Here is a 23,323-nt window from a genome sequence, read left to right as displayed (position 1 = left end):
AAGCTAACAGGATTTCTCTGAGTTTTCCCTATATTTTGGTCTAGAGGTTTCCAACTATCATCCCTTAGGACATCCATGTTTTATGACCAGGTCCAAGTTGCCTCACCATGAAAATCAAAATGATGGAGTGAGTCCTTTTCCCAAGTCTTAGAAGGAAAATAAATTATATGTATATGGCATTTACTCTTTTGTCAATTTCCCATTAATTTCTTTAAAACCTTAGCACCTACCACCACAGGTTCTAACAAGAAATTAAGGTAACACATAGTCAAAAACTATGTGTGTGTGTTTTAAAAAATTCTAGAAAGTCGATTCCTTAAACAATTTTAAGGGCGGGCCAGGTAGCTCAGGCGGGTGGAGCTCCGTGCTCCTAACTCCGAAGGCTGCCGGTTCGATTCCAACATGGACCAGTGGGCTCTCAACTACAAAGTTGCTGGTTCAACTCCTCAAGTCCTGCAAGGGATGGTGGGCTCCACTCCCTGCAACTAAGATTGAACAGTTGCAGCTTGAGCTGAGCTGCCTCCCGGATGGCTCAGTTGGTTGAAGCACGGGCTCTCAACCACAGGGTTGCCAGTTCGATTCCTCAAATCCCACAAGGATGGTGGGCTGCGCCCCCTGCAACTAGCTAGCAACAGCACCTGGACCTGGAGCTGAGCTGCACCCTCCACAACTAAGACTGAAAGGACAACAACTTGAAGCTGAATGGCAACCTCTACACTAAGATTGAAAAGACAACAGCTTGACTTGGAAAAAAGTCCTGGAAGTACACACTGTTCCCCAATAAAAAGTCCTGTTCCCCTAAAAAAAAAAAAAAAAAAGAAACAACTTTAAATTGTTAAATTTTAAGATTGCCTACATACCTAGTTAAGCATGGCCTTTTTCACATGACAGAAGCAGTGATATTCCAATTTTGTGGCACTCCAAGCAATAGTACCTCGAAGCTAACACAGGAGCTTTATCGCTGAGCGAGTCTGAGTATCACCCACCAGGCTCTAATCAAATCCTTCAGCCTACCTACATCACACTCTGCAAAAAGTGATGAAAAGTTAGGTGTTTGAGTTACACAGGCCTGTGGCCCCTGGTGAGTCACACTGTCTATCAACAAGTGTCACAAATCCTCCTGTTGCAGGAATGTGGCTAGGAGTATGGCGGACAAGAGTTAGTCGATGGAGCATGTCTGATGCCATAAAATGCTACCTGTGGCATCGAGTTTCCACCTGTTCCTCCTCTGGGTTGTGATCCATACACAGCAGCCTGCCTGTGATGAAGCAACTGGAAGCAAACAGGTTTGAAGTGTGGGAAGCCACGGGTTAAAACAACTTGCCAAGCAATGGGAAATATTCTAGTTGGATGTTGGAGCTTTAATGTTTGGCTGTAATGGAGTAATGACTCTCACTCCTTTCTCATAAACATGCTAAGTAGATTTTTACTTTCTCAAGAAGCTAAATCCTTCTGTGGCTTTATGACTGATTTCCATAACCAAGAGCCTCTTAAGCTATTAACAGCCTAGTGTCACAGCCCCAAAGACTTGGCCTATTTGTCAGCCTTAGGCATACCCCATCCCAAGTTCCTGCAAAATAAACCCTGGTTAAACAGATTACAGAAAAAGGAAAAGGAAGAAAACACAAAACCCTATGTGTGGCTGACACGAACCCTAAAGAAATCAATAAAATGACATAGTATCAGATTCTGGGGTGTGGGGGGAGAGAGAGATTTCAGTGTAGTCACCTCTGAATACCCTGTGACAAAATCAAGGCCGCCAGTTTTACCACTAAGCGCTAGTGTAAGTAATTCAGCCATTTCATCTCCCACACAAAATGCCTGAGCCTCAGAGCTAACTCTGGGTGAGTTTAATAGCCTTACCACCCCAGTTTATAAAGTAAAGGAGCAAGCTGGCCAGTTTGGCACAAGAAAGAGAACACTTCCATTTGGCCATTGCAGTTGGTTACCTACATACCGTGTTTCCCTGAAAATAAGACCTAGCCAGACAATCAGCTCTAATGCGTCATTTAAAGCAAAAATTAATAAAAGACCTGGCAATATATTATATTATATCCAGTATTATATATTATATTATATTATATTACATTATCTTATATTACATTATATTATACCTGGTCTTATGTTATATTACATAAGGCCCGGTATTATTATATTATATTACATTATATTATTTAAGACCTGGTCTTATATTATACTAATATCATATCATATCATACCCGGTCTTACATTATATAAGACCCGGTCTTATATTACATTATATAAGATCTGGTCTTATATTATAGTAAAATAAGACCAGGTCTTATATAAATTTTTTGCTCCAAAAGATGCATTAGAGCTGATTGTCCGGCTATGTCTTATTTTCAGGGAAATACAGTAGTCATTTGCTGCTCTATGAGAGTTCTCCATGACACTATTACAACAGTACATTATCCTTTCCAATCATCTTTTACCTCAATAGATTCCAGGTCCACCTTGCAATAAAATTTAGCATATTTCTATTTAATACTAATTCACTCAACTTAAAAGCAATCTCTTTTTATAATCCAAAGATCTCCCTAAATGCTATCAAAATGGCAACCAGTGTTGACTTAAGAATTCTTTAAGGAATTCCTAAGGACAGAAAGAATTTCTTTCTACTGCCTCCATCTTGGTTTATTTTTTTTTAATGCTTCTCTTTATTTCTCCCAGAAATATTTAACTTGATTTAAAGCAATGCAAAGTACTCTTTTGCTTATGAAGTCAAATGAGTTGGTTTCTATTCAAAACTGTTGAAAAAATATGTAACTTTGGTAAGGATGAAAAAGACCACAGAATGGAAAATCTCTAAGATCCCTTAAAGTTCCAAAATTCCTTATCCTATTATGTCCTTTTAAAAGCATCTATACAGCTAAATGACATTCTGGAAAAGGCAAAACTGTGGAAACAATAAAAAAGATCGGTGGTTGCCAGGGGTTGGGGAGAGGGAAGGATGAATAGGGAGAGCACAGAGGAATTTTATGGCCGTGAAACTATTCTGTATGATACTATCGTAGTGGGTACGTGTCATTACATACTTGTTCAAACCCATGGAATGTACAACATCAAGAGTAAACTCTAATGTAAACTATGGATTTTGGATGACAATGACATGTCAATGTAGGTTCATGGACTGTAACAAATGTACCACTCAGGTTCCAGATGTCAATAGCGGGGCGAGGGGACCGGTAGTACAAGGGAACTCTCCTTTCTGTTCAGTTTTGCTGTGAACCTAAAACTGCTCTAAAAAATAAAACCTGGTTACTCAAAAAAGAGTTTATAGGAGTATATGTCCTAGATACCCAACTGAAAAGAAAAAAATGGGTAAAATAGTTGAGGAAGAGGTTAAATCTCTTGCAGCCAGAAAAGGAAAATATAAGAAAAGCTGCTGTGCTGTAGAGCCTGCCTGGTGACATCACAGAATACTTGGCAGAGAGGATGCATGTTTCTGTTTGGTCTAGAGATGAGCGAAAAAGGAACCAGCAACACTAACTCCATCAGATACCAGCATTCTCTTAAGAAGCATTTTTGATGCTGTTGAAATTCTGCACAGAAAAGCCAAGCAAATCCATTCAGCATACACATACAAATATACATCATTTGGAATTCATATCGAGATACTACACCTCATTTTTTCAAGTACCCAGATATAACATCTATTTTCAATTTAAGAAATCAGGGGACGTGTTTGCTCATTTGCTCACTCAGGAATTGACAAACAAACCAAAGTAGCCATCAGACGTATTCCCTCAAGCAACTGGTTTGTCAAAAATCAGTTACAAAAGCAGGATCTGGGTCTTTAAATATAAGAGATTAGCTTTCAAATACATCAAATTCTAATAAATTTTAAAATCTAATGACAAACACCATTACTCACATCCTGCTATTTGTCAATCAACTACACAGAATGGAATATACGGCAGGGGGCGGGGGGCACATAGAGATCTGATTCAACATATCTAGAGGACATCTTCGTGGGCATCAATAAGGTTTCAAATGTTAGAGAGACAAGTTGTCCAACCATTCACAAAAAACCAACTTGTCATCAAGGATCTGCTTACTAGAATGGTCCTACAGAAACACAGACACCATGAAAGAAATGTTATTTGGGTTAAAATATTTTAAGTGAGAATACATGTAAAGACTTATTAAAACTCCCTCCACCTCACCTTCAAAAGTTAACGTTTTAACTTATTAACATATTATTAACATATTTAACATATTAGCCTGGTTTTTCAAAATTGCAAGCACAGGCTTTCCACAGCGATCTGTATTGCCTATGAGAGTTGACTAATGGGTCTGTCATTCACACTTGAGGGGATCCAGTGACCTATACTTAGCCAACTGATGGGACTCCAGGGGGCAGAGGAATGAAGGCTGCCTCCCATGATGACATCAGCTCTTCCAGGGTTGCCTCCCTAGAGTAGTGGGCTTCATGCTAGGGGCCTCGTACCCGTGGAGCACATGAAGACTTTGTAAGAGGTTCGTAGGCACAGATTGTTTTTTGGGTATCTCGCTCCAGCTCTTCAGCTTCCATATGCATACATTCATAATGAGCCTGTGGTTGGTTGAGTCACACTGCTACTTTTTTCACACTTCCCTCTTCTCAATCTTCCTTCTCTCAACTTGACAAAAGGTAGACTTACCTCTCTCACCCATTCTGATTTTGGCTGAGGGAATTACCCCCAAGGTGTGAACAAGGAGATTCAAAATACTGCTATTCAGGAGAACTTCCTTATTTAACCCCCTGTATCATCCCAGCAAAATGTTACTGTCTCCATACATAACATGAACTAATTTTAAAAAAGAAAGCTTTATCAAGAAACATTTCAAATAAGATTGTTTTACTTTGCACGTTTTATTAATAATTTATCCAACTGTATAATATATATATTTTGATAAACTGTTGAGAATTGTTATCAAGATAAACTCAACCCAGAAATTTAACTCCTATACCTTAGGATCAGACTTTTATTACAAAATATCATAGGATAATTGGTTGTTTCTTCTTTTAATATATTACATTTGGATAAAATTCTGTATGAAGTATAAGTTCAAAGAAAAAGAGAAACAATGTAAAATTTCCAACTTTTAAAGAAATGCTTATTCGTGTACTTACTAAGTGATGGTGGGGCACAATAGTGTTTAAATTCCATTCAATACATTTTAAACAGTGATACAACTTTTTCATTTTAAAAGTCTATTAATAATATTTACATTATACCAGGAATTACTAACTTTCTAACTTTATGATGGAAAACTTTTGAGGTCAACCTAAAAAATGTGCAAAGGGATACATAGTTGTAAAAATCTTCTGGGGGTGTTAGTTGCGGGTAAAAATGTTGCAGAACAGCTCATGAGCATCATGAGATGGCCTGGCTTGTCCCTCCCTTCTGTTCACCCAGGATCAGTGGTGGAATCATATTCTTCCTCCTTCGGGCCTTTTGGGACTAAGCTAGATACTTTAATCCAAGAATCCACATTAACAGTGATTTCCTGTGCAAATCTTTAAAGAGCTGTCCCAGTTAAAGCCTATCTAAAATCTTGCAAATACAAAAAAAAAAAAAAAAAAAGATAACCAAATATTTCCTCCCATACTAGTTCCTACACTGAGGGAGGTGGAAGGCTGTTTCAGATTTGTTCATGTCACGACATACTGAGCTATCAGTCATACAATTCTTGATTATACACAGGTACAAAATAAAAAAAAATTCACCAAAAAACTTGGCAATATTTTCCACCACCAATCCTTTTACTAGGGCTATTTAGAGAACAAAAATTAATCACGTCCTCTCCTTCCTGTCTTCAAAGATTCTAGGAGGAGGAGAGAAGATAAATAGTAAGAAACTGGGAAGGATGGTGAGGAAGGAGAAAACACAGCAGCAGAAACTGGCACTAGATCATTCATTAATTCAACAGTTACTACTAACCTACCCTCAGGTTCACCAGAGCCCTGCAGACTAAAAAGTGGGGGTGCCACCATATTCCCCCTGAAGTGAAGAGAAAATAAATGGCTTAGCTCCAACCTTCCCAAGCCACACTAATCAAGGGGCTAAAAACGGATTAAAATCAGAAGTGAGAGGCTCAACAAAGAAACTCACTCCCTTCCATGTAAGAAAGAAAATGAAAGTGCTCATTAAATACATCCTCATTTAGACTTGTCTAAAGATTAGGCAGCTCTGTGACAAACGTTTCCTTCAGATGGCAATTCCAGATACTTCTGGTAAAATTCTAAAAAAAGAAAACAAAGCACGTTGTGGAGGTGTTTGGAGGCTGAGGGCGTGGGAAAGCCTTAGTATTTCAGCACTATTACCAGTTACAAGTGTTTTCAAACAAGAATGAAGTTCCACAGCTTCTGTACATGTATCACAAAGTTCTTCACCCAAAGAGGAACCATGAGGCAATATGCTTTGGCCCTGTACACAATGGGCTCCCTCTTCTAAAGCAACTTGAAAGTGGGTGACACATTCTAATCTGGATAATGCAAATAATATAAAACTACAACCACATAATTACCCAGGCAGCAGACTTCACTATTCTATCACAGGGTGTTTATATACTGTTTCAAGCTATATCTTAAATATAACTGTAGAAGTGACACGTGACTTTACAAGTGCTGTTTAAGAACAAGTCAGGCAAATGAAATGCACCGCAGACTGAACCAGGAAAGACAACGGCTCTACCCCCACTACGAGTCAGCACACCAAGTAACAACCACTGGCCTCAGTTTTTCCCTCTGAAAAACAGGGATTCTAGTGTTTGCCTCCTGTCTCCCTCAGATAATTTGTGCCCTTGTTTTGAAAACGCTGGAGGATTTCAGAGACCTGAAGTACTGAGTCACAGTCGATGTTTTCTAAAGTTATACACTACCTCAACTTCTTGACAAATCTCCTTTTTCGGTATCTTCAGTCTTAATTCTTTCTGTCTGGAAGATCAGAAGAGAAAAATGAAGCTAACTTTTAGATGAATGATGACATGTGATGACTGACCTCTCTTCTGCCCCTCACTAACCAGTTCAAGTTGCCCACCTTCTTCCAAGATCAAAAGGCACTTGGGGCCTAAAAGGAGTTTTAGAATAACTCAAATGACTCTGGAAGTGCAAGAGAGGGAGGCTGATTCTCTCTTTATAATTACAATGATGGGAACACTGGATACTACACACACACACACACACACACACACACACACACACACACTCCCAAACTCATAACTCACACAGAAATGACCAGAATTGGCTTCAGAGAGAACTTTCTAGAATAAGAAGAAACATTAGATAAATAGATACTATTGATATTTATTTTTAACTTTATAATTTCCATTTGTAATAATTAAGTGTATCCTTAAAATGTATTTTAAATTGGCTCTCCATAAAATTAAAGCCATTTCCATCCCCATATTAATCTAGAGTCTCTACTCAAAGAAACTAAAAATAGCATTTTTAGCACACATGGGAAATGGAAAATATTAAGATTTCTGTTTCACTCTGAAATATAAGAGGTAAAGATCTCCTCCCCCATCTTGGCTCTTTGAGAGCATCAAAAGTACATTTTAATTGTTTCTGAGTCCACATCTGGAGTTTTAAAATCCAGTTTAAAAGGCAAATGATTTAAAATATAAACATATGGCTTCCTTCTCTACAGTGATTCCTAGAGGGAGGGAAAAGCCTGATTACTAACAAACTATTGTTTTAAAAAGAATTTTTTTTTAATTAAAAGCATTCTGTGAAAGCTAACTAAGCTTCTACTTTCTCCTGGAGAAAATAATAAAGTAAGAATTCCTGTCTTAATCTAATTAAATCTAGATTAAAGTGCACCTTAGGTAATACTAAGGCTGGAAGTGTGTAGCACTCGATTTCTGCAGAATATGGTCCCAAGCCTGTGCTCAGGTTGGGGCAGAGGGCAGCAAACGTTTTATGTAAAGAGCCAGAGTAAGTATTTTCAGCAACTACTCAACTCTCGTGGCCCAAAAGCAGCCACAGACATTACATAAACAAATGAGGGAGGCTGTGTACTGATACAATTTTATTTATCGACCCTGAAATTTGCATTTCAGATAATTTTCATGAAGTTCAAACATTCTTTTGATCTTTTTCAACCATTAACTAAAAAGAAAAAAAAACGAAAGAAACAATTTTAAAAAATATAAAAACTATTCTTAGCTCACAGGCCATATAAAACCAGAGAGTGGGCTGGATTTGGCCTGTGGACCATGGTCTGCCATCCTCTGGATTAGAGCCATAGAAAACTGGCATAGCTGCAAGCTCATCTAAGCCAATGTCCTCATTTCTTAGAGAAAACTGAGGCCCAGAGAGATATAATGACAGGCCAGGGTCTCGGAGCCAATTCATGGCAGAAATGGAGGTAAGAATTTGATCTCTGGAAAGGTTAATTGAAAAGGTAAAGTAGTGATGAAGAAATGTCCTTCTTGAGTTCAACTCACAAGGATAGGCAGGGTGTGCTTGAAATCAGAGGTATCACAGTAAACTAGTTACTAGTTTAGGAAACTAATTACTAATACCTGGGAATCTAGCTACTAGGAGCCTCTAAAACCTGCCTTCCAATGGTATAAAATAATTTATTATCTGTTGGTCACTACACTGATTCTGAAGGTTCTGTATCAGCAGCGAGGACCCACAGGACGGGCCAGATAACACATCAGCCTGATTCTTTCCAGCCTTCTAAGTACATACAGAGCCTTGGTCATTTCTTTTGCACCTTAAGTAACAACCTCTACCTTGGTTCTTCCAATCCTGAAACTCCACGAAATAAGTGACAGTGTCATAGGTCTAAAGAACAGTTATCAGGGGCCCACCTGGTGGCTCAGGTGGTTAGAGAGCTGTGCTCCTAACTCCAAGGTCGCTGGTTCAATTCCCACATGGGCCGGTGAGCTGCGCCCTCTACAGCTAAGATTGTAAACAAGGGCTCTCTCTGGAGCTGGTCTGCCGGCCGTGATCAATATTAAAAATTATTTTAAAGAACAGAGTCCAGCAGGGATGACCAGTTCAGCTTAAAGTTCAAGAGCACCTCTAAGGAACCTCAGAAAGCAACATGGTCAACCTCACTCCCATTCCTAGTTCCTTCCCTCTTTTTTAAAAATATGTTACTCTCCTCCTATTTTGTTTCTTTATTCTACTCTGATTATGGGGGCAGCGGGAGCGGGATACCGATTCTCATTTTCATTTTCCTGTGACCCTTTTTTTTGCCCTACACTTTAACTGGGTATAACCTCAAATGCATTTTAGAATTAAAATACACACACACACATATCCGACGATATTTAACTTACCTCCTCTTTCAATAGCATTCTATAGTTTAAAGAGAAAAAAAGACTCCAAATTCAAGTGATTTTTTTTTTACAAAGGATCCTTCATCTGACTTTTTTAATCACATTTTTTCAGAGAAATTTATGATACATATTCAAAGCTTGAAATTTTACACCAATATTTTTCAGAAATTCTGCCAAGATGATTTTTTCTGAAGATTGCTCTATCAACTATTTTGTTCTTACACACTTCCTAAAAAAGGCATGGTTTTATATACTTCTGTGAAGAGGAAGTGGCCTTCTTATAACTAATTTTCTGTTCTTTTTGACAACTTAAATCAAGAATGACTGCAAACGCCTTAGAATTTTTTCAACACACATTTATTATCTTAGATCTATCTAAACATAAGATTCTTCAGTCAAATAAACAAAGTCAATTGATTTGTTAAAACTGAAATGAAAGAAAAATGAAACTCTTGAAGTTGTAGAAATCAAAATGCTACAATTTAAACCAAAGTATGGAAATTTCACACAAATACAAAACAAACAGAAACATCTTCTACGAATGTTATCTAAGTTAGAGAGAAAGAAGGCCAGATAAATCGGCATAAATTTAAAACAAAAAGAAATAATTAAAATCATATTCTCATAGAACTGAAAATGATCCTAAAAAACTAGTAATCTCTTTAATTTGACAAATGAGGAACCAACTGGAGATTCAAGGACTATTTATTGAGTGCCTACCATGGGCCAATTGCTGTACAAAGACTTTTCTTTTTCTCAGTTAACTGTCACAACTTCCCCATAAAGCAAGTATTATTATACCCATTTTACAGTCAAGGAAAGTTATGTCACAGGAAGACTGACACAGCTAGTTAGAGCAGAGAAGTGACTATAGCCCAGATCCCCAGACATCAATTTCAATGTTTTCTTAACTATGCCCCTCCAATGTAGTATTTTGGGAAATTGTTCAGTGAGATGCCACAGTATTTTAAAACATTGTAAAAACAGAAATACAGTACCCTGGAACCTTGATATAACATTCCTTGCTAAAGAGCAGAGCTCCTCTAAAGATGATTTCTTTTTGGCTGCTAATGAAAGGAGCATTTGTAGCTAAATATTACACTTGCCTCAAAGGTCCAAGAAGTATACTGAGGCTCGAAAGTACCTAAAACCCTAGTCACTTGGCTTCTACATTACCCATGACAATATCATTTAGTCAAGTTGCAGTTGGCCATTTCTCAAGCTCACAGTTTATTCTGAAATCTGGACTCCATTGAGAAGAATATGTAAGTATTTTCATACTTGTAGGAATAAATGAAGATATTCCAGTATGCTAAAGCAACACTGAAATCCGTGAGAGCAGCAACAAACACCCACTTCCTGTTACGGTAAGAAGAGAGGCGTTGCAGCAAGGGTCATTAAAACTGAGACCTTGTAACTGCTTGCTGTCTTTAAAAACTACCCAGTTTAAATAGAAACACGGTTAAAAAGTTAATGTAACAGTGATTTTTGACAACTCTAATATGTGAATTCCCCTGGAAATAACCTTGCCCTGAAATTTATTACATGATAGCCAAATCTAGGTGTTCCTAAAGGCATACAAGCTGTGACTTTAAGGCAGATGCTCAAACATCTGACTTATGAGGGTCACTTAAACTAAATCAACAGACGGGTGAACCTCACAGCTAACTCAGACATGTATTTCCTTAGGCAACAAAAATAGCACAATTGCATGCTTTTCTGACAAATAATCAAAACAGATTCTAATAACAGATTCCCTTTCTATCAAGTGTAAGTGGAGGCCTTAGAAGTGCCACAAAGGGAGTGGGAAGAAATAAAGAGAGAAATGGCTTCCAAAAAGAGTGAGTCACTAAAATATTTAGGTGCCCTGGGCAAATGCTAAGGTTTAGTGGTTTTGTTTTTAGTTTGTTAAATAAGTACTCTCTTTTAAACATCACGATATTCATATTTTAAATCATCAAATACCCAGTCAGTAATCAAATGTCTATAACTGTCTCACAGAAGTGTGTCTTTTTAAGTTTGTTTGAATCAGAATCCAAATCTACTCATTGCAATTAGTTTTTACGTGTTCTCATTTAATCTCTGTATCTTCCTTCCATCTTTTTCTTCCTGCTTTTTTTATTTTGTTTTTCTTTTTTTAAGAAATGGGATCATTTTTTTCCTGTAGATTCCCCATAGCTTGGAGTTTTAAAATATTTTTTTATTTTAAAAATTTTTATAAGGTTAAAAACAGGTCATCTCCAGCACTACTACATTATTCCATCAATTCCGTGCACCATGAAGATGATCCAGCCTCTTTCAGCAGAATACACGTGTGTCCACAAAATGTGGCCATGACAAGTAATGCATGCAACGTTCTGTTCCAGTCGGGGTGTTGTGAAGACAAAAGGACCCACAGGTAATATCTTAGTTTATGCTTCAATATGTTTTGGAACCAGGTGGGCTACAAATTAATTTTTAAAAGATCATGCCTATGAAAAAAATGGAACCAATTTGTTTTGTCCAGACACAAACTCATTAATTTATATCTCCAGGAAAGGACATGTAGTACCCAACAGAAGAACTGAAGTGAGAAAGATTTGTTAATATACAAACCTCTCTCCTACCAAGTTTGCATGTTGCATATTTCTTTCCTTTCCTTTTCTGCCTCCTAACATGAACTGTATGCTTCAGTAAATTCACAACCCTCAGGTCACCTGACAGGTACATGGCATGTCATTCACCTGGGATGCTTTCCACCTCCATCTGCTGCCTAAATCATTCCCTTCCTCAAGGATCAGCTGGACTCCATCCAACTCCCTAAAGCCTTTCTTAATAACTCTGCCCATCTCTGGACTCCTGTAGTCCAGTACCTATTTAGTACCCGAAAATGTCATCTAAACCTGCACTATTCCTGGTTTGAGAACTGTTTCATATGCCACGTATATTCAATAAAGATTTGATGAGGGCCCTCCCCGAACAATGCATTCAATGTCCTCTCTAACAAGACCTTTAGCTCCATGAAGAAAAGGGCCCCTTGTGACACTACGCCTATCTCAGGAGGCAGACGCACACCAGCTAAGAACGTGCACCTTGGAGTCAAACCTGCCCAGATGTAAATCCCACAGTCACATGACCCTGAATAGATCACTTAATCTCTTAGATCTCCTTTCCCTCATCTGTAAAATGGAATGAGAATAGCCACTATTTCATAGAGACGTTGTTAGGATTAAATCACATAAAGCATGAGGATTATCTCGTGTCCTCACTCACAATTCTCTGTCTGGTTTCTATTTTATTGTACCTGGTTCTTATCGTTTTCGGAAAGAGGGGGAGCAGAGGACTCCAGCGAAGTCATTGCCATGGAGAAGCAGTTCATTAAACACTCTGAATGCTTGAATACATAGGAGATCCACCCGCCATAGGAGGGGTAGTGTCTGTTCTCACATACAGGGTCAACATCACCCTTGCCCTAGAGTCACCCTGATACTCTCCCATAAAAAAATGGAACTTGCTCAGAACTAACTACCTTGGGGACCCATCCCCACCACCAAAAGCCCAATTTAAAAAGAAGGAAAATATCACCAGAAAAGAGGACAATATGTGATCTTTTATTTTTTGATGGTACAGAAAAATTTCTCTGAATTGTGTTTAAATTTTGTTTAAATCCAATATCCCAGTGTACAGATGGAAGTTCTGTTTACAGAAGTGTTTCCAAATTTTTTGTTTCAGCACTTCATGAGTAAAAACATTTGAATGCGTACATATGCACATACACACATATTTATTTCATTCACTTCACAAATATTTATTGAGCATTTGCTGGGTTCTATATACTGCTCTACACCCTGAAGATACAGCAGTGATTGAACAAAGCTAACAACAACAAAATCTTCACCCTGGTATTTGTATCTCTCCTACACAAAAGTTTTTATTCAAAAAAAAAAGGATAAAATATATGGTATAAGGGATATGTACAATGGAGAAAAAATAAAGAAAGGAGAACAGGAAATGTAGAGTGAGCGTTTTAAACAGAGGGGCCAGAAAAGGACTCACTGAGAAGGTAACATTTGAGTATGATCTGAGAAAGCTAAGAGTGGACCATGTATACATCTGGGGAAGAGCTTCACAGGGAGCAGGAACAGCAAGGGGCCTGAGGCAGGAGGACACCTGGCGCATCCACTGAATAGCGAGGAGACCAATGTGCTGAAGCCAAGGAGCCAGGAAGAGATGGGAGGAGACAGGCTGGACAGCCGAGAAGAGGGGCTGAGTGGAGGGGGCCTGGTGGACTACTGTATGACTAGCTTTTACTCTGCGTGAGATCAGAGGGTTTTGAATCCAGAAGCCACATGATCTGAAATCCATCACTCTAAGTAGAGTATAGGGGCCAACATTGGGGGAGGAAGACCAGTCAGAAGTCCACTGAAATAATCCGAGTGGTGGTTTGGCCAGATGGTAAAAAGGGAAGTAGAGCTAAAAGAGGTTTATAGTACTAGGATATTATATTAAAAATAAAAATTTGAAGGGGATTTTTCAAAGAAACATAAATCCTAAATTTTCTTTACCAAACTCCATAAGCCATCTCGCTCATCTCTGGGATAGAGGCAATCCCTTCTTTTGGAGGCCATTGTTTAATAATAATTGATTGGTTGATTTGTCCCAGCTGACCTGAATTTCTGCCTGGCCTCCTGTCTTGACACTTTTCCTGTGCTCACTTCCTCTTTCTCTTCATTTTGACAGTCTTAGATACCAAAACAAGTTTCCTCCACAGACTGAACACTTATCTACCCTCCCAGAGACTGTTGATTGCATGTAGGAATTCCCTCCTTGAGAAAGTTTGTGGTCATTGTGTCAATTGCACCCAATCTCTGGGGCCAACAGTTGAGAAACAGACTTGTTAGACCCAGCTGTTACTGTGGAGTTAAATAAAACAGGATTATGGGGAGAACCCAGGCCATTTTCTAAAGCAGCACTTCAGAGGAAAGTTAAGGTGGGCCCCAGCTCACCACAGATCACAACAAACATGGGGTCTGCAAGGTTTGCTCCCCTTGCTCTGAAAGGGGCTCAAGGAGACTCTAAAGGGGCCACAATGAGAAAACCCAGAGGGGTTCAGTGTCCCCAATACTTAGCTCCTGGAAATCCTAGAAGACGACATCCTTGGGGAAAGTACCCTTTAGGCAAGATTCAAGGTGTGTTTCTCAGACCTGGTCAATTCCATAGCTGCTACCACCACACTGGGTGGGAAGTCAGAAGTTCATGAAAGGCACGTGTTTTTTGAAACCAGATTCCATGAGTGGAGAAGAGGTCGACGCCGAGCTATTCAATGAGGTATCTGGAGTGCTCTCTTAGAACGTTAGAGCTTAAAGGAATTTAGATGATTCTCCACCGACCCACTCCCATTTTACCGACAAAGAAACTAAGGCCAGAACTTGCCCAAAGCTATACAACTATTAGAAAAAGAACCTGAGTAGAATCCAGGTCTTCTGATTCCCAATCTAGAGTCATTTTTTAAATACACAAAAGCAATTTAACATTAAAACCTTGAGGTACAGGTTAGCACTGTGATTATATTTTCGTGTCTAGGCCTCCAATGTTCCCACAAATCTTTCTAATTTTACTAGGAACTCTGGAGTCTCCTTTGGGGCAAAATGGTCTCCCGGTATTAAAGATATCTTAGAAAGTTACATTGGGATACTCATGACGCATGAGGATGGGACAGAGGGGTGACAGATACATGAAAACCAAGAAATACAAGCAAGTATTGGCTTATTAAAGCCTGAAACAGCCCAAAGGTGGTCTACTTACTTCTTATTTGCTTGGTCCAATTAAATAGAATATTAGATAAATTTTCAGTTGTCAAAAAAGGGAGTCAAGGGAAAGGATCCTTAAAAATTATGAATGTCATAGTTTAAAAAACTAATCGTGAATCATTCATTTCAACCTCTTGGGCTATCAACTTTTCTACAAGCATGAACACTGATAAGGGAACATGCCTGCTCTCCCAACCTCCGATGACAGGCAGAAAGAAGGCAAGTACAGTGTTGGGAAAAGGTCAGTACGGGACTAATCAATAAAATTATTCTATAAAAGAATATAATATAAGATCATTCGTTATATAAAGTTTATTCTACCCAACTAATTTATAAAATAATCTTGGATTATCTGTAAAATAAAGGGGGAGCAGGGCAGGAATCAGTTCCTCAATCACTGACACTGGTTCCAGCCCTCTTCTGGCACCTGAAGTTAACTGATTAACTCTGTTACTGGGAGAGCCAAATTAGAGCTCATCTGCAAACACACCCTCCACGGCCACAGTTGTGCAAAAGACTACAGAACAAACCATGTGAAGAGCAGCACCCCTCTAATAGAGGCTGAGTCACAGAGGGAGAGGGTGGAGCTGAGGTACCCAAGGCACCCAGTCCAACCTCTTCGTTCTACAAAGAGGAGCCTGAAGCCCACCGAGGTTAATCTGACTTGGGAAAGGTTGGTTAATGCACACCATAGGCCGCCTCTGCCTTATCGTCTACCCACAGCACACACTGATAATCAATCATTGCATTTGCCCCCAGCCTCAGCTGCAAGAGCCAGAATCCTTTCGACACATTGCTCCTGCAACCCCTCGACCCACTGGACAGAACGGATGTGTGAGATGGAAGCCATTTTCCAACTGTGGACTTGCGCACGGTCATAAAACAATCTTTGCAATACTTGCTCCAGTGTAAACCTGACTCGAAAGAGAGTGACTGGTCTACCAGTCAAACTAGTTCACTACTACTAGCCTGAGGTAAGCAAACAGAGTCTATGTAGGGTGACCACATGCCCAGGTTCACATGGGACAGTCCTGGCTCACACATATGTCCCCAGCTTAACAGTACCCCCTATCATTCTCAAAACTTGTCCCAGTTTGGATAAAAATTATATAGTTATCCAAATTCTATGTAACTCCTAATCATCTACAAACACTTATGTGTTTACTTGTTTGTTTTTTGAGTACATGATGTGGCAGGGGTAAGAAAAAAAAACACTGAACCAGTGACCAGTAGTTCTCTCATACAAAGGGGCTTCCCAATAATACTAAACCCAGGTGATCTTTGACAGGGCTTCAGAGACCACTACTCTTGTGAATCTTTTATATACTGAGCTTCCATATGGGGTTTTCTTTGGAGAAGACAAAGAGGGAGAGCCATAGCTTACACAAATTTAAAGCACAGGATTATCATTTCGCTGTAGCTCCTGCCTATATTTAAATTATTTCATGTTATACGTTAGCCTATAAAAATTCATGTTATGCTGTTGATTCAGAAATATTTTTAAAGAATGTTTCAGCCCTGTTTCTGGCACAAACAACCATGCCCTTTTGAGTTTGTATTTATCCTCTGTTTAGAGGAAAAGAGGAAGTGAAAATTGAAATTTTTAAAAAAAAAAAAGTTTCAATCAATCCAGGGCTAGCCTTGTGTGCTACTTCTGGGTTTACACTACAGCAGCCAATTGTTTATTTCAGAGAAGCATAAATTCCGTTTATTTGTAAAAGTCATTGGTCTAGACAGCATAGATATCAGCTCTGTATGCAAGAGGAAGATATTATCATGAAGAAAGTTTAAAGTTTTTACCTGGCTACCCAGACAAACAACTACCGTGTTTCCCCAAAAATAAGACCTAACCGGAAAATAAGCCCTAGCGTAATTTTTCAGGATGACATCCCCTGAACATAAGCCCTAATGCGTCTTTTGGAGCAAAAATTAACATAAGACCCCACGGTCTTATTTTCGGGGAAACACGGTAGAAGGAAATATACCAAGATGTCAAGAGTACTTCTCTCTGAATATAGAGACTTCAGATGGTTTCAACTGTTTTTGTTTATTTAGCTTTCTGATTTTTCTATAATGATCCCAGTGTATGTGTTAATGACCGAGAAAACAAAATCACCAAGCTACCGACCAACACATTATTCACCAGGGTGAGGAGGTGGAGCAGCTAACAGAATAAGTCAGGCACAAGTCTGGCAGGAGCAAAGGCCTCAGAGCAGCTCCTGACTGTCACGGAAATGGGTCTGGCCCAAGAGTACAGGAGTGCAGCTCACCCAATGGCTTCCTAGGAAATAGGAACAGGCATCCCTGAGTCCTGTCACTGCACTGCCCTTTCAGCTATTAAAAGTATAGCTGTGTGGTTAGAGCTCCTCCTATGCAATCAGACTGCCAGGGTAGGACATCTTGCTAGATCACTTCCTGGGTGTATGATCTTGAACAAGTCAATTAGCCTCTCTATTCCTGTTTTCTCATCTATAAAATAGAAAGCATACTATCACCTACCTCCTCGTGTGGCTGTGACGATTAAGAGAGACGATTCACAAGGGCCCAGCATACAATAAGATCACGATAAATATAAGCCATTATTAGGTCTCTGCCATGAAAGACCAGCCCTCAACTGCACTCCCCAAACCATGTGAGTGGATCCCAAAACAACGAGAGAATGGTCCAAAAAATAAAGCCTTTCTTTTTCCCTTCTTCTCTGCTGAAAGCAGGACTGGAGCACAGTGTTTGCTGTAAGCCCAGAGCTCTAGGGAATGAAGGAGGATGAGGGCAGACAAATAAAATACACCAGCCAGTCCCAAGGCCTCACACCATCAGCTAGAAATCCTGCTTTCAAAGTTACAGGATTTCTAGTGTCTTGCCCTGCCACAGCTGCCAGCCACTGCCTTTGGCAAGGAGATGGATGACTCAAGTGTGAGCGAGGACTTGGCAAGGGGACACCAAACCAGAAGGCCTCCAGGCAGGAAGCTCCAAAAAGGGCCACCTGCTGAAACAGTTTGTCTACAGGCAGCCCTCGAGAGATGGAGACAGCATTCTGCTGTCACTAGCAAATCCAGATAAGAATACATATTGAACACGTCAAAGATCTAACAGAACTTACCATTCTGGCTTCATCACTTTGAAACACTTTAGAGAGGTCCAAGTTGAAGATAGGACCTCACTGCAGTGCCTTAACTATGTGACATAAAGAGCAGCCCCCCAAAGTTGAATAGCAAATCAAATTGCAAAGAGTTTCATGGCTAAATTGAGCCAAAATGCATTACATTTGTATGTAACAGAATTTTTTTCCCCACACTTAAAATTACCTCACTTTATCAAAGATATAAATAAACCTAATGTCCTTTTGGAGAAAATACTTACATTACTATATTAATTACATAGGTGAGTGTGTTCTATGCTGTGTAAGTTGACCAATTCGTTCTGGTTTACCCAGAATTTTCCTGGGTTTAGCAACAAAAGTACGATATCCTGGGAAAATCCTCAGTCCTTGGCAAGCCAGGATGGTTGGTCTCCCTACCACTGCAAGAAAGATGTTGTGTGAAGAGGAAGACAGAAGACACACAGTTACAAATGCAGAAGTGCTAAATGCCAACTTTGTTTGTTTGTAGCAATGCTACCAGTTCCTTCTCATAGTAAAAAAAAAAAAAAGAAAAAGACTGAAAACCACACTTGACTCTCCCTCATCCCTTTTTTTTGACTCTTCCAAAACAGAGTTAGGAAAGTTTTCCTCATCTTGCATGCTTGGGATGTCAGTGCAGGACTGACTGTGGAAGCCGTGACCAGCGACCCTCATTGCCCAACAACCTCCTGCACTCAGTTTCAGCAGGACAGGAAATGTCATCTTCTTTCTCTCCTTACTTTCGGCACATTTAAAAACATACCAAGACGATCTGTGATTCGGGTTATCAAGAGCAAGAATGTGTCCTCAAGCTAAATATCCAAGAGCCTTGGCAAAAATCAAGATTCACCTCACAAATTGGGCATTAACCAGATGAGGGAGGAGTTAGAATGTGATTGTTTTACAAACAGCTGAATGGAGAGTTAGGCACAAACCATAAGGCAGGGATTCCAAGCAGACAGCTCCCTACCCACAATGATGGAGCAAAACTTTTGTAGTAGGGGTTTAAGCAAAGGATTTTTAAGTCTTTGGTGAGTTTAAGAACCAGCTTCTAAGAATTTAGTTTCAAACTGAAAGTTACAACTATATAAGGCAAGAAAGACCACACACTTCCTGGACCTAAAGCCACCCAGAAACCATGGTTGCCCACTACCCAGAACACCTCTCACCCAGCTTTCCCCTGGGTTTGCACCACAATAAGCTGGCAAGTTTTAGATGCTCTTGAACCATAGAACTCCTTCAGTTCCTTTTATACATCAGGTAATGGAATGAAATGAAGGATATACGACTCTTTCTTTCCCTCCATAGTAATACTAGTTTGTTGGGGAAAGGGCGGGATGTGTTCAGAAATATTTTAAAAGACAAACAGTTTTGAAGGTCCTACTCTGAAAAGTCCAGAATAACTTCCTTTCTTTCTAAGACCAAGTAACATACTCTTCCCTAGTGTTGATATTGATTTAGAAGAGGATGCCTTCTTGTAACCCTTTTAACACATCCAATGACAAGACAGATGTGTCACCCCGAGCAGAAAGCACAAGAGCCTGGAAGGCAGGAAACAGGAGGTAGTCTCTGCCCCCGGGCCAAGAGTGGTGGTCCTTGAGGAAGACATACTCCAATTCTCCAGATCTCAGTTTCTTCATTTAAAAAATGAAGAATGTGGTCTAAAATTGTCTTTAGGGTCCCTTACAACTCTAAAATTTTACGTGAAATTCTTTTGTGTATGTGATAACCATAACACCGACTGGAAGCATTTTTTGTAGTTTATAGGTTTAGGAATAACAGACAAACATAGTCAGTAACATGTACTAGCAAAGATGACAAGACCAAGGCAGACTAAAACTGGAAGATTTAAAACAAGCAAATGTCCAACAGTTGTCAAAGTACGTGACCAAAAGGTGGGGGAAATCCTAATATCAACTTACAAACACTATTAAATGCTCTGGAACCAATGGGAACAAGCAGATCCATCATAATTACCAGCTGCTCCTCCTGCTAAATTTAACGATAACATGAAAGTTCAGTTCAGTGATCCCTCTCCTACAAAAAGGGAGGAGGGTGCTGTAAATACTTCGGGAAAGCTTTGATTCTGGAAGGCAGGAGAGCAAATCAGTGGTTCCTGATTGCATTTAAGTCGCAGGATGTTCTGGATACTAACTGGGAACGGCGAGGCACCAGATGCAACCCACCAGAGAAGTATGAGATGTTTACTACCAAGGGCGGGCATGTTTGACCGCGTATGTCAAAGTCAAGATTGTCTCTTGGACTACCAAGCCTCCAAAACAATGTTCCTTTCACCATCCATAAATAAACGGCGTGGGGGGGTCGGGGGGCGCAAGCTGCTTCCTTTTTTTTTTTTTTCCGTGTAAGAGGCTGCAAAGGGTTTTGTCGTGCAACTTTGGTTGGGCACCTGTGAGTGTCAATGTCCTAAGAGCAGCAGAGTCCGCAAAGGTAAGATGTTTTCATTCCACAGACCTGCAGCAAGGACTATCAACGGATTCAGCAAATATCCCCACCTCTCCGAACCAGGACTCCAGAGCTGCCCTGAGTGATGTCTCAGCAAGGGAAGCAACAAAGCTGATGGACACAGGTAGACGGGTAGGTAGCCCATCGCCTGTGAGTGGAGCCCGGGGTGGACTTCACTTCCTCCTCGGAGAGACCCGCCAGAACCGAGAGCGCTTTCTCCAAAGGTCTCCATCGCGCACCACGCACACACAGCCTCTGGGGCTACTAAAGAGGAAGTCAGGTTGTCATGTCAAACGAATAAAGACAGCCAACAACACAAGAGCCGCGGTCTGGGCCGGTCTCGGGTTTGGCGTGGCTTGGCTTGCGGAGGGGTCCCAGGATGCGATCCTCCCTCCCTCTCCATCCACCGTTCTCCTCCCGGCGGCGCGGACGAGCCTCCCCTGGGCCGGCAAAGGCTGTCGGAGCCCAAGCTGCGCAGCACGCTTGGAGCCGGAGGAGCACCTCCAGCCTCCCCTCCCCCTGCCCAGCCCGGGCCCGCGGACAACACGCACCCGCGCACACCCGTACCCCAGCGCCCAGGCTGCGCCTGGCTGCCGCCGGCCCCTTCCCCAACCGGAGCGCGCAGCTCCGACGGCCCAGGGCGGGGACAGCGCAGGGGAGGAGAGCCGCAGCCGCCGGCATTCGGAGCGGCGGGCGGCCGCACACACTCCTCCCCTTCGCCGCGAGTAAACAGCTCGCGGGCGCGCTCCGCGCCGCGCCTCCATCCCCCCGCCGGGGCTCCGCGCCGCCCCGCGCCCGCCAGTCCCGCCCGCCCGCGCCGCCGCCCCCTACCTGGTCGGTGAGTTTGAGCACTGCCATTCTTCCGCTCCTTCGCGCTCACACGCATACAGGTCCCGAGTCCGCAGATGTCACGCCAGGAGCCGGGGAAGCGGAAGGGATTGCCAGTGGAAGAGAAAAAAATCTGGCTCCCGAATTTGACAGCCCTCCCCCTGCTCCTCCTCCCGCCGAGAGGCTGACACTGGCTAGTGGGGTTTGCAGCGGAGCCCGCCCGCCTTTATACAGGAAGTACCGGCTGCTGCCAGCCAGGCCGCCACTGACATCACCGTGCGCGGTTCGTCTGGGCCGACGCTGCCTCCTGCCGCCCGCAGCCGCGCCTAGCAGCCCGCGCCCGCACCGGGCGCGCCGCAGTGGGGCCAGACGGCCGCCTGCCTCCCGCACCTGCTCACCGGGCCGGGGCGAGCTAGACCCGGGCCCCAGGGCCGCCCCCGCTGCCCTCCGGACCCAGGGCGTGCACAGTTAGAGGCTGACGGTGATCCACTTTAGCCCCGTCTCTCTCTCTCACACACACACACACACACACACACACACACACACACAGTCACACACAGACACAACCTGATGAGCAAGCCTGTGCGGACACACCCGAGGGGGCAAGAAAGGCTGCTACTCACACACCACAACTTTAATGTGGGAGACTGGGTCACACCCCTTCCCCTAAACCTCTTCCCCTAATCCGAAATCAAATTACCCACACTCCAAATTATTCCCACCCGGTCAAGGACCATTATTCTGACGCTGTCTTTGTTTAATGCGGGGAGGCCCTGGACACACTGTAATTCTTTAACGAGTGTGAGTGTGCGTCCAACCCTTGAGGGGTGGGGATAGGGGCTCTGGCCCTTCCACCTTGTTCTCCAGCTGCCTCCCAGCTAAACACACACAGACTCCATCGTTAATACAATCACTGGCTTTTGTTTTGGGGAAGGCGGAGGTGGAGTAGAGTTACTGGAGAAGAAAAGAGGTCCTAAATTACCACATTAATGGGGCATTTGAGTGTTCCCACCTGTCCTGACTCATCCATTTTCTACAAAATCCAGTTACCAGGCTCTTCAACAGATAGAAGACTCAGCTGTCAAACAGCATGGAATACAAATACAATAGTGATATTCATAATCATAGTAAGTTCTGATGCTTCTGGAATTTGGAGCAAACATTTATTCATTCAACGACTTACATACTCAGTGCCTACTTTGTACCAAGTTCTGCTTAAGCGTAGTATGGAAGGGGAAGCATAAACAGGCAAGATACCTAGTTGTAGGAGGTGTCAGACATAAACCACATAGTCACCACTAATGCATGTAATAATCATAAACTGAGATAAGGGATCACACGTGAAAAAATGCTTCTGAAGGAATTCATGACAAAGGAATCAAACCAGACTGGTGAGTGAGGGCAGACTTCCCTGAGAAAGTGACAAGAGTGGAGATTCTGGAGGAGGAAGAGTAAGGTAGGCAGGTGGGTGGGGGTACTGCCCCCAGGCAGCCGCAGGTGCCCAGGCAGGCCAGAGAACAAACCTGCAGGGCAGTGGCATTGAACGGCAAACCAGAGCTAGAGTTCCTGGGTCAAAACCAAATATCAACCCTCATTCACAAACCAAATGTGACTCTTCCACCCTACTTTCAGAGGCTCCCCCGAAGATTCCATATGTGAAAGGAGCGTAGGGAGTGGTAGCATCCTCCAATTTATCACCTAACCATGGAATTGTGATTCAAATCATGCAGAGAAGGGGGACGAAGAAAGCAAGCTCCTGGTTTCCACGCCTGGTATCCTCAATGATACACCGAGACAAAAATGTATCTCTTCATGGCCTCCC

General features: G+C 41.7%; 1 protein-coding gene across 4 annotated transcripts in view; it reads right to left on the bottom strand.

Moving 5' to 3' along the window:
• Positions 1-21,730, bottom strand: part of ANKRD44 (ankyrin repeat domain 44) — a 288,736-nt gene extending 267,006 nt beyond the window's left edge. For 3 of the 4 annotated variants that reach the window (XM_033112213.1, XM_033112214.1, XM_033112216.1), the window contains exon 1: positions 21,505-21,693. In XM_033112213.1, coding sequence (XP_032968104.1) covers positions 21,505-21,531 — 27 coding nt within the window. In that variant the 5' untranslated portion in view covers positions 21,532-21,693. Of the gene's footprint in view, positions 1-21,504 lie in introns of all 4 variants that reach the window. The other variant, XM_033112215.1, reaches the window with a different exon arrangement.
• Between the last annotated feature and the right edge of the window lie 1,593 nt (positions 21,731-23,323).

Source organism: Rhinolophus ferrumequinum, chromosome 8 (assembly GCF_004115265.2).
Source record: "Rhinolophus ferrumequinum isolate MPI-CBG mRhiFer1 chromosome 8, mRhiFer1_v1.p, whole genome shotgun sequence".
In the NCBI taxonomy this organism is placed as follows: Eukaryota; Metazoa; Chordata; class Mammalia; order Chiroptera; family Rhinolophidae; genus Rhinolophus; species Rhinolophus ferrumequinum.
Note: the sequence above shows the minus strand (reverse complement) of the source record. Positions and strands in the feature narration are given on the sequence as shown.